This window comes from Schistocerca americana, chromosome 1, assembly GCF_021461395.2.
Source record: "Schistocerca americana isolate TAMUIC-IGC-003095 chromosome 1, iqSchAmer2.1, whole genome shotgun sequence".
Taxonomy (NCBI): Eukaryota; Metazoa; Arthropoda; class Insecta; order Orthoptera; family Acrididae; genus Schistocerca; species Schistocerca americana.
The window spans coordinates 475,058,542-475,071,401 of NC_060119.1; the positions used below are offsets into that span (position 1 = coordinate 475,058,542).

Genomic DNA, 12,860 nt, shown 5'->3' on the forward strand with positions numbered 1-12,860 from the left:
TAACCACGAGTGCTGTCATACACATTAAGAGCTACATATATTGTTGGAATTTTAATGACATGGTTAAAAAATAAGGGGTGGCTTGGATCCCACCCATCAAGGAAATCATAGACAGAAGACTGTAAGAACAGTGCTGTGAACAATACATTATGGCAAAACTGGAAGTCATTTACATAAAACTACTTTGGAACGATGGAGGGGGGAAGGGGGGGGGGGGGGGGGGGGAGATCTTCAAGAAAATAAAAAAGTAACAATGCATTTTTTACTGAAGAAAACATCTTCCATATAGCAGCTTCACATTTAAGTATTCTACATTATCATTCTCAATGGAACTAGGCTGTCAGCTGTAGAATCAAGTATTTTCAAAAACAACTAATAAGTTTCCTAGATTTCAGTACTCACACTGCGAGCTAGTTAAATAATCTGGTCAAGAGCCTTTTAATGGCTTCCTAAAGGAGTATGATGTTTACATGACTTCATGGCAACCTTCATTGTTGTTTCCATTCATAATCAAAACAACATTTTCAGGTCAGACTCTGCTGAAATGTATAGCAATAATTTCTATTGTTTGTGAATTAAGTTATATCAAACAACCAGGCCCCTTCATTCACTTCCTTCTGGATTGTGATAAATGAATCTCAGTATAAAGGAGAACTAGTCAGTTAATACATTAGCATAAAACACATGTTAAAAACTGCTACAGTTGCTGTATCTGCAAGTAGCCAGATACCAGCGCACACATCAAAGCCCAGGAGGGAAACACCTGCAGCCACAAGGCAGAAGGGCTGCTACAGAAGGGAACATGACACCAAGCATTAGTGAGGCTAAACACAGATGACTGTCTATGGTCATGGCACAGACAAGGACGAGACCAAAGCAACGACTGTAGACAGTGAAGTGCAAAGCAGAAACCTTCATCACAATGGCATCAGCAGGTGAAGAGCAAAGAGAGAGACAATCCAAATCGTGAACAGAAGGACCTGAGGTCACAATGTTGCAATGACTGTGTGTGGTGTGGCACTGTCACACTGACTGGGATGGTGTTTAATGTGTGGATGAACTCTGTGAATTTGAAACTCAATAACAACATGCTGTTTCTCATACATCAACTTAGTTACATTACACACTTACATGTTACATGCTACAATTCAGAGTCCTCTAGTGGCAGAGGGCAGCAAATGTGTAGACATGAAGAATAAAGATGTAGAATGTCAATAATGTTTGTTTCATTTAAAAAGCTTCAAGAGTTTTCCCATAAAACATTTGGAGGCATTGCTTAACAGCACATCCTTGTACCTTTGAGACCTGAAAGCTACTGTAAATTTTTCAAAGCTATATAATAAAGAGATTTTGTAACATATGTACTAGTAATTAATCTGTTGGCAACAAACACATTATAAACCTGCTTCTGTGCCTAGCACTATGAAATTCTAGCTGTTGACCAATGTCCTTGGTTCTCTGCAAATACCGTACATTTATACGTAAGCTTTTGCCCGTGACATTATGTTTTTAGATAAAGAAGTAGGCGAACTTACAATTTAGGGACACTGGTGGTAATCAGCCTAACGCCCTAAGTGGTGCAAGATGGAAACCTGGGAAAATTTTGTATCACTATCTGTGTGGTTACATCTTTTGAGTTATTGAGAAAATTACCATGCTATACACTCTCACTCACTCTCACTCCCCCTCCCCATAATCAAACAGAGCTAGTTGACAGTGCAGCATGTAATATTGGTCTTGTTCCACATCACACTGCTGCTGATGGTATACATTTTTCTGTCCGGCTTAAATGAGATTTTACTGACCTTGTTATCAGACTTCATTTCTAGTGAATTAGCAGTAAAGTGCAACACATTATAAGTAATGAACTCTTAAAAGAAGGAAAATGTTGGTATAGTCTTAGTCACTGGACGCTCACTGTTAGACTGTCCACTGGACAAAAAAATAGATAGAGCATGCCATTATAAATGATTCATAATGTATGAAAACAGATGTTTCTATGTCAGTAGTAAGAGGAACATAATAATAAGTGAAATGTAGACCCTGAATTTCAACTGTGGTACATGGCATATCAGAGGATTCACTTTAAGTTAACATACCAGTAACAAGTGTGTGATAATCTATACAAATGTCACGTATCTAGTAGTAGATAGTTAATTGATAGAAATTTTGATGTAATAGTTTGTCTGCATATAGAAAAGAAAAATAAAAACTCTGGAGAGAATTATGGAGAGACCACTACTCATTAAGAAAAAAAAACATGGATACATGAAAATACATGCAAATGTCGCAGCCACCATGGAAGATATCAAGATTAAATTAGGGGAATAAGTTTTCAGAGAACTTCAAACTTTGATGGAATTGACATTTAACAGGCAAATGGTATGAAAATCTCACACAGGTCTTATCTGTTCTATCCTAATGACTTTAATGTCAATGGGGCACTAACACCCCCCCCCCCCTCCCTCCCCCCTTATCTGTTCAAAAATTGACACCAACATTTTTCTGCTGACAGTGACACATTGTTAAATATGAACTAATGGGCTTATTTACTCAAACTATGAAAAATCGAGGATGGAATGTAACAAATTATGAGAAGAAAGTTGCTACTCACCATATAGCAGAGATGCTGAGTCGCACATAGACATAACAAAAACTCACAATTATAGCTTTTGGCCATTAAGACCTTCGTCAACAATACACACACATGGATCCTTCCCACTACACCAGCTTTTCTGAATTACACAAGTGGTAACTTTCCCTGTAATACATCCTCCGGTCCCATAACCGTCCTGCTGGCCTCAAACTTTGTTAGTCCCTGTCCTCATCCATCCAGCCCCTTCCCTGTTCCCATTCCAGCACTACACAGCTCTCATTTCACCAACACACCCAGTCTTTTAATTTATCTCCCTTTCTCCTACTTCCCCTGCCCCCCTCTCCCCAGCCCTCCATCTAACCTGCAGCACTTCACTGTCTGCCTCTCCCATCATACTATCCCTCCTCCTCCCCAACCTACCCTTCTCCTTACCCCCACCCAGTCACCATTCCCATCATGCACTGGTGCTGCTACTCGCAGTGTGGTTTCAGTTGCCTGAGACTGCAGTCGTGTGTGTAAGTTGCACGCGTGTGTGTGTGTGTGTGTGTGTGTGTGTGTGTGTGTGTGTGTGGTGTGTCTATTGTTGACAAAGGCCTTATTGGCCGAAAGCTATAATTGTGAGTCTTTTTGTTGTGCCTATCTGCCACTCAGTCTCCACTATATGGTGAATAGCTTATTTACTCACATTTATCCGTTCATATAAGCGGTCGTAATGGCAATGTTGCTAAGGTACTGGCCATAATCTCTGCAAATGTTGGCATTAAGCTCAAAAGAATTCCTTGGTTTAGGTGTAATACAGTGGAATTGCTTGGAATCTTGCATCTAGCTCTTTCACTGAAGCCTTCAATAGCTTCCGAATTGTATCAGTGACTATAACTTCCAAGTCAATACCGGTTCATCAGTCACTGGTAATTGCGGAAAACATTTATTTGGCTTGGATCTCCTACACTAACAGCCTTAAGCACAAATTAGGAAGCTGTAGCAGAGAGCAAGATCCTATTAAATGAAGTTTTAATGTACAGATGTCTTATAGGAAGAGTTCTTATAGGAAGAGTTCTTACCATAAGTAATATTTGTAACAACAGTCTCATCAAGTGTTCAGAATATCTTGGAATTGGTTTCCTTTTGGAGTTTATATGCCAAATATTGCTTTGCCCTCCGATTTCCAGAAGTAGAAGATGAGTCTAGATGTTCACACAGTGCTAGGTTTAGGTAGGACCTCATTTTCAATAGCATCCTTTTGGGTATTAGGCTATTTCATACTATAACACTAAAAATAACTATACAACAAATACATCTGTCTTCACAGCAGTCTTGTTCAAAGCAATGAAACTGCTCAGTCTGCCAAGTGTCTTCCTTTTGTACCAACTCATTTAATTTGTAATACAACAACCCACATCATCATTCTTGAACATCAACGGATAGTCCAAAGTTAAGATGCCTGTGGATAGGTGGCTGTATGGAAGGCAACTGCCTGTGCTACTGCAGCAGATGATTAGCATATAACAGCAAATCAGGAGCTTATACCCAGGGACAGAGACTTCTTGAAGCAAGACACTGATGCTGCATGGGAGGAACGCTTGTTTATGGTGTTGAATTCAGGCCTTGCAAAGCCATTGGACAACAAATGCATACAACCCATTGGACTGTAACTATTGGTGGCTAGGATGTTGGTAGCTTGTAGCCATCCTCCACGCCATTACTGTAGCTCTTGTTTTATGTTTCGACAACATTATGAAAAAGATAGATTGCTATTCACCAAATGGAGAAGTTAAGTTGCAGACTATGTCTGGCCACAGCAACCAGAGTGCTCATGCAAGTATGAGTTGTGCGTGTGTGAATGTGTTTCCTACCTCAGAAAAAAGGTTTTTGGCTGAAAGCTAAAATGTATAGCAGTCATTTTGTTGTCTCTGTCTGTGAGTCAACGTCTCCTTCATATGGTGAGTAGCAATCAACCCTCTTCATTGTACTGTCATTATTCGATTGTTTTAGTTTATGTTTTTGTGTCCATGGCTACTGAGCAAGCTTATGGACTTTCTGAAAACTGATAGGTTGGTCACAGTCCAGGTGATATTTGGCTATTGCTGTTTGCTGTGTTTCCTAAGTTGTACATACTATTTTTGCTCCAGAAAGCAACTACTAATCAGTTTCCTGGTTATGCCAACATAGACATCAATACATTCACACTGCGGTTCGTAAAAACCTGTGGTGTGGAGAGCATCTATGAAATCAATTGTGGGTCTCAATAGATTCTAAGGTCACTCTGAAGCATAGGAAAAATTCCTTCGTTGTACCTCTCATATATAGTAAGCAAGCAGCAATGGGATGTTCTTCAGTTTCATTATCTACTTAGTCTTCACTGTGTCTCACAGCACATTTTATGTTTTTACAACCATATCCATTTGCATAGAACATTGTGCAGCTTGTTTGGTTCAAAAGGACGGTTGTCAACAGTGCTTATATGGTGAGCCCACACTGTCAGTGTGCACAACACATCATTTTTTTGTGCTGGACAATGGTGCAACTTTGCGTAAAACATCTTACATCCTGGTTTGCCCCTAAATGTTTTGCATACTTCTACATTCAATAAAGAAACAGTGCTATTACTCTCTGTTTCCAGTGGAAACTGCAAGTTTTCCATGTAGGCTGCTAACTTACATGATTATGATTCTCCATGCCGTCACATGAAGTTGCTTTTATTTTATAGTTGTTTTTAGTGCTATAAAATGGTGCAGCCTAAAACCCACATGGATTTTATTGAAATTAACACCAGCAGTGGAATCCTATGCACATACATTATTGTGTCATAGTCTGAAACTCACATTGCTTCACTTCCATCCATCACGTTGCATGTATTTTTTTAGCCTTTTCCTCATCCTCTCCAGAGCAAATTTAAAGATGAATTAGACAGACTGATAGTTCTAGTGATGGCAGAGCAATTTTCTGTAAATGAATGTGTCCTGCTATTAGCAGTCACACATAAAAATAATGGGAAACTGTTTATGTTGTAACTTCAAGGCTATTATAAATTCTCGTCAGTAGTGGATTTCTATCTTTCATCCCACTGAAAGAATTTGTTCCTTTGAAAATAGTGCAAAAAGTACGAGGGGGAGTCAAAAAGTAAAGGGATTTTTGAGAAAAGGAATATTTATTCTAATGAAAGAAAACTGGAGCATATATTATTGTTCTATGTAACCTCCTTACACTTCAATGCAATTCGTCCAATGTTTCACAAGTTTTTTGAATCTGTCAGGAAAAACGTTTTTTGGTTGCACCTGTAACCAATTATGCAATACATCAATGACTTCTGCATTGGTTGCAGATCTTCTTCCCCTGAGAGCTTATTTCAATGGTCCAAACATATTGAATTCGCTTGGATCCAGGTCTGGAAGGTACAGCAGGTGTTCCAGCAATTCGAATCTCAACTTCTTTATTGTTTCAGCTGTCTGTTTGGCAGAATGTGGCTGAGCATTACCTTGCTGCAGTATTATGTCTTTTTGCAGTTTTCCATGACATTGCATCTGATTGCAGGTTTCAGTTTAGTTCACAACACAACACAACACAATATTTCGCACTGTTTACAGTTTTGGCTCTTGGGATGAAATAAACGGCTACCACACCCTTCATGTCCCAGAATAGCCGTAGCATAATCTTACTAGCTAATGGGCGCCATTTAAATTTTTTAACTTCTGGTGATGATGAGTGTTTCCAAGCCATGCCTGTAGCCTTACTTTCCGGTTCGTGATGATGACCCAAGTTTCATCTACAGTAATGGTTTGCAGTAAAAATCCATCTCCCTTGTGATGATAATGGGCCAGATGTTTATGAGAGATGTCCATTCTTTGTGTCTTACGCTATGCTGACAATTCTTTTGGTACCCATGTTGCACGTGCTTTCCAAAAATCTAGCCTGTAGTGTAAGATGGAATATGCTGAACCATGACTGATAAGTAAAATGTCGGTGATTTTGCCCACTGTGATTCATCTGTTTTCCATCACCATAACCTCAATGACTTCCAAAGTGTCGTCAGTTGTTGACATTGATGGCCTGCCTCATTTTTCTTCGTGACACAGAGAAGTTCTTCCCTGTTTGAAGTGCTCTAAACATTCATAGATCTTGCTTTTTGATAAACAACCATCACCACACCGTGCTTGCATTCAATGAATAATTTCCACAGGTTTAACATCTTCCACAAACAAAAGGCAAATCACTGCCCTCATTTCCTCCTTCGTGCAGATCAACAATGGAACTGCCATGTTTCACAGCTATTACAATACAACAACTAACGTGGAATAAGAGTGACATGTTTGCATGGAATTGTTGCATATGACAATACCTCAGCCCTGTATGCTAGCGGTGTTACCAAGCCCTATGGTGAGAAATTGCAAAAGTCACTTACTTCTTGATTTCACCTCATATTTGTCAGAAACCAGTTTGTACAATACATACCTGCAATCTCTGCTTCATACCAAACTAAACAGCTGCTCATGATTTACACAGCATTCACGCTGTATTGTTTCAAGTGCTTACCTTTAAAGAATAATAACACAGCAGCAAGTTTACAGTGGTTCCTAGAGAAATAACTCCCATTAGTTGCTTTTTGTACTGATGATATTGGTGATGTTGTGACAAGAAAATGATAACAAATGATAAATTTTTAGAAGAAGTATCCTACTTCAGTTATCTTCGGTGACATTAGTTTTAACTATGACAAAGACATTGGGAAGAAGGTTAATAAACATCAAGGCATCTGTGGAACAACTGGAAGAAACACAAATGAAATTCTATGAAGTTATGAATGTGTTTACTCTTGCATATGGCTCTGAATCATGGGAAATAGAAAAAAAAAGAAAAATCGGGTATGCAAGCAGCAGAGATGAAGTTCATAAGATATGTAAGAGGCTGTAATTTTGGATGAAATAAGGAATGAAACAATAAGATCAGTTTTAAAAATCTTTTCAGTTAATGACAAGATACAGAAGAGGATAAAATGAAATTGAACGATATGCTGAGAGAATGACAGCAAATAGATTGCCTAAAAAGATAATGAGTTGTCAACCCGAACAGAAAGAGAAAACTAGGCAGACATCATAAGAGATGGACAGATGATAGAGACTGGAAAGGTGATATTGACACCTAATCCACAGAAGGAGATGATAAACAAAAGCACTTACCAGAACTACACACAAAATCTGTGACTTTGTATCCATTGCTTCAAAAGATGCAGGTGTTAAACAAGATTTATAAAAATGTCATTTTCTCCAAACAAGTACTCAGTATATGGAGTGAAGTTAATTAGTACATTCATTTTATCCCTAATATAGCCAACAAAGTCAAATCAGCTGTAAAAGAAAAATAAAGTTAAGTTTGTCAGAGCTCAGGATTGCAATTATGATTTTTCTGTAGCTCGATTCAGTTCTCAGATTGACAGCATCCTTAGTGACATACACACCTGCTATTTGAGTTATTGACCCATTACCATGTCTATTAGCCAAGACTTGCTAAAAATAACAAGATGTTGGCCTACTCCTGCCAAGACTGTACCCAGCAACATGCACTTACACCTCATATGCTTTCCCCCCATGAACAATCCTAATGAGGCATTGGCAGTGATTGCATGCCGCTTTTGCACGGTGCCTTATAGTGGTTGGCATGATTTCCAAATATCTTCTTGCCATGCCAGTGCACAGCACCACTTCTGAGATATGGAATCTACTTTGTCAAAAATCTCAATTTAATTCACAAGCAGCAGTCCCTTACGTCCAGTATCCTTGACATCGATTTGCTGTAGAATCTTAGCACATATTCTGAGCTCAAACATAATGAGATATTTTGAACAGAATAACCTCCAAATGAGATATTTTGAACAGAATAACCTCCAAATGAGATATTTTGAACAGAATAACCTCCACAATACCACATGACATACTGAAAGCTTTGGATCAAGGCAATCAGGTACATGCAGTATTTATTGATTTTCGTAAAGCATTTGACTCAGTACCACACCTACGCTTCTTGTCAAAAGTTCAGTCATATGGGGTATCAAGTGAAATTTGTGACCAGACTGAGAACTTTTTGATAAGGAGGATGCAGCCTGTTATCTTGGATGGAGAGTCATCGTCAGATGTATAAGGAACATTGGGCATGCCCCAGGAAACTGTGTTGGGACCTTTGCTGTCCATGTTGTATATTAATGATCTTGCAGACAATATCAACAGTGAAATCAGGATTTTTGCAAATAATGCAATTATCTATAATGAAGTACTACCTGAAAGAAGCTGCATAAATATTCAGTCAGATCTTGATAAGATTTCAAAGTGATTCAGAGATTGGCAATTTTCTTTAAATGTTCAGAAATGTAAAATTTTGCACTTTACAAAAAAAAAAAAAATAATAATAATAATAATAAATAAATAAATAAAACCTTAGTACCTGTGACTATAATAACAATGAGTTACTGTTGGAATCGGCCAACTCATACAAATACCATGGTGCAACACTTTATAGGGGTATGAAAGGTGGTGATCACACAGGCTCAGTCTTGGGTATTACAGGTGGTACACTTCGGTTTATTGGTAGAATACTGGGGAAGAGCAATCAGTTTGCAAAGGAGATTACTTACAAATCACTTATGCAGCTGGCTCTAGAATATTGTTCAAGTGTGTGGGATCTGTACCTGATAGTACTAACAGAGGATACTGAATGTATACAGAGAAGGGCAGCACAAATGGTGACAGGTTTGCTTAATCTGTGGGAGAGTGTCACAGAGATACTGAAGCAACTGAATTGGAAAACTCTTGAAGATAGATGTAAACTATCCTGAGAACATCTATTAACAAAGTTTCAAGAATCGGCTTTAAATGATTACTCTAGGAATATGCTACAACCCCCAATGTATCACTTACATAGGGATCATGAGGATAACACTAGTTTAATTGCTGCACACAAAGAAGCATTCTTCAATCAATCATTCTTCCAGCACTCCACACATGAATGGAACAGGAAGAAACCCTAATAGCTGGTAAAACCCTAACAGCTGGTACAAAGGGATGTACCCTCTGCCATGCACATCACAGTGGTTTGCATAGTATAGATGTAGATGTACTCAATTTAGAGCTCAAACACACGAAATATTTTGTGCCCAAAATAATATTACACCTCCCATACCACACCTGTTGTAACCTAAGCTGAATGTGGAGCCTGAATGCATGAATCACTGCTTTACGAAGCATACGTACAAAGTAATGAATTTAACCACTCACAGGAGGTACCTTCCTCACAACCTAAAAGTCCATGGCAGCTTGTAATCAGGCTCATGCAGAGATCAACAATAGGAGAAACTTCAGAAAATTCAAACACAACCTACACCTACAATAAAGTGCACCATATGCTCTATGGATTAATTGTTCCTAGCTACAAAATACATCTATGTAGGCAACCTGCAAAAGTGAAAAGAATAAACTAGAAAAATTAATTGCTACTGATGGTGATCTGCATTATTTTTTAAAATTCTAAATGTCCATTTTTCAATAATATCAATTTTCTGCTGTATGTATATGTGGATTTTCCCAAAATTTCAGCAAAACTGTGGTCAAGGAATGATTCTTCCACTTAAAAACATCATTGTAGTGGTTTGGTTCAAAATCTGGTATGTTCATATGAGTAAACAACAATGCTATGATCTTGACTAAGGCAGAAAATTCGACAGATTGGTAAAACTGTAGTAACAATAAAAATATACACCAACCAACAACACTATCTAGTTCAAGAAGTTTTCAATGTTCATAAAACACTCACAGGAGGTACCTTCCTCACAACCTAAAAGTCCATGGCAGCTTGTAATCAGGCTCATGCAGAGATCAACAATAGGAGAAACTTCAGAAAATTCAAACACAACCTACACCTACAATAAAGTGCACCATATGCTCTATGGATTAATTGTTCCTAGCTACAAAATACATCTATGTAGGCAACCTGCAAAAGTGAAAAGAATGAACTAGAAAAATTAATTGCTACTGATGGTGATCTGCATTATTTTTTAAAATTCTAAATGTCCATTTTTCAATAATATCAATTTTCTGCTGTATGTATATGTGGATTTTCCCAAAATTTCAGCAAAACTGTAGTCAAGGAATGATTCTTCCACTTAAAAACATCATTGTAGTGGTTTGGTTCAAAATCTGGTATGTTCATATGAGTAAACAACAATGCTATGATCTTGACTAAGGCAGAAAATTCGACAGATTGGTAAAACTGTAGTAACAATAAAAATATACACCAACCAACAACACTATCTAGTTCAAGAAGTTTTCAATGTTCATAAAACACAACTTTTTCCTTTGTTTTTAATAATTAAGTCATTTATCACCCACCCACTTAATACCTTTAAGTAGAAAAATCTTTGGGCAAATGCACAAAGATTCAAGAACAGTAAATTAAAAGATATAACTAGCTATATAGTGCCGCTAACAAATATACATTATTATAAACTAAGAGACCTGCCGATTTACTCAACTTATCATAATACTTCTGCTGGAAATTGCAATACTTGCAACTATGGCAATAACAGGCACGTAATGATCATTAACAGCATGGCCATTGACTAGTGAACTGTAGAACAAGTAAATGTAATTAAACAAAGTGATTTACCAACGATACAAGTAGCGTCACTTTCTGATGATGTAGTTGTCATTGATTTTGGTGTTCGTACTGGAGTCCTCATTGGAGTTCTTGAAGTCGATGATTTGTTGCGCGTCTGACCTCCACTGCCACTGGAAGTGCTGGTCCTGATTTTCACATTGTTATTTTTTGAGTCTGTAGAAAACAAAACCATATCAGCATTTATATAATTTAAATTAGCGCACCTTACAAGCGTTTTCTGATCATCCGACGTCGACCAACGGGTAGCTGCATTTCGAAATGATGATGACGATGATGATGTCCTGGGGAGCACAGACGTTTGTTTATTCGACGGAGTTTTATTTGCAAATTTATTTAAGATAGCCAAAATCGAGTTTGGATTTTTATCTGTAGTCGTTGAAGAATGCGGGGTAGTATTTGCCATTAGCGAAGAAAGGCGAGCACTTATTCTTTCCTCAGCGTTCGGAGCTGTGGACGACGATCTTGAAACTGACGCCGAAGTAATATAACCTGGTGTCTTAAAGAAAGCGTTGGATTGGCATTTAGAGATACCTGTTGTAACCCCGGAACGTATTCCTCTTGGAATCATACCAACTGCGGAAAAAATAGCATTTATATGACTTATTGTACCTTGAACAGTAAATCTGAATGAGAAGAAGTTGATACTTACCTGTCTGTGCCCGTACGTTTTGAAGAAACGGCCATCCCCTATTTCTGGAATTTGTTTTATCCGTCCTTATGACATTCATTTTTGTTTAACGTAGATCTTCAATACAAAAAGTATATGTAATGAATCTCCAACGAAGCCCCTCAAATTCTTTATTTCAAAAATTTGCGGGTAATAGCCACAGCGCAGAGATACAACAAATGGACCAAAGAGATTAGTAACTCATGTCCCACCTGCCCGTCTACCGGGAAAAAATCCTGACTTCAAAAACTGAATAGGTCCTTAATGAAATGTAGTCCCTTCACAAGTGTGATTTCATTGGATCATATAAGCTGTGTTTGCTGTTAAAAGAATCCCTGCCGAAGCAATATGTGTTTCTACGTCTACATTTACATGACCACTCTCCGATTTCATAGACGTTTCATAAAACTACTTTCAGCTCTCGAATGGGATCATGGGAAAAATGAACAACTAAATCTTTCCAGGGAAGCCATAATTTCTTTCAATTTTTTACGATGCTCTTTTCTCCCTATGTAGATGGGAGTCAATAAAATACTTTAGTATTCGGTGGAGAAAATTGGTGATTGAGATTTCGTGCAAAGATCTCGCCACAACGATAAACGCCTTTATTTTCGTGATTGCCATACAAACTTGTATATGATATTCGAGACATTCTCTCCCATATTTCGATATAATACAAAGCGAGCAGCCCTTGTTTGAACTATTTTGATGTGCTCTGTCAATCCTCTCACTGCCCAGTAATACTCCAAAAGACGACGGACAAGCATAGTGAAGGCTGTGTCTTTTTGAATCGACAACCTTTAAATTTGTGTGATTTATCGTGAATTTATACGCTTCGTGCATTTTTTTATAAATGTAAACTGCAGTGGCATAGAGTAGAAAAAAGGTTCCAGTCCTTTAGCAGTAGCAGAGCCAACTTTATTTAATTTTTATTTT

The 12,860-nt window shown here is 37.9% G+C and overlaps 1 protein-coding gene across 1 annotated transcript in view; it reads right to left on the reverse strand.

Moving 5' to 3' along the window:
• LOC124623963 (mutS protein homolog 4-like) overlaps positions 1 to 12,046 on the reverse strand; it is a 303,421-nt gene extending 291,375 nt beyond the window's left edge. Inside the window, exons 1-3 of the mRNA XM_047149077.1 lie at positions 11,907 to 12,046; positions 11,461 to 11,830; positions 11,246 to 11,382 (exon numbers count right to left, since the gene is read on the reverse strand). Of these exons, the coding sequence (XP_047005033.1) occupies positions 11,246 to 11,382; positions 11,461 to 11,830; positions 11,907 to 11,985 (586 nt within the window). The 5' untranslated portion in view covers positions 11,986 to 12,046. The remainder of the gene's footprint in view (positions 1 to 11,245; positions 11,383 to 11,460; positions 11,831 to 11,906) is intronic.
• Positions 12,047 to 12,860: the final 814 nt, after the last annotated feature.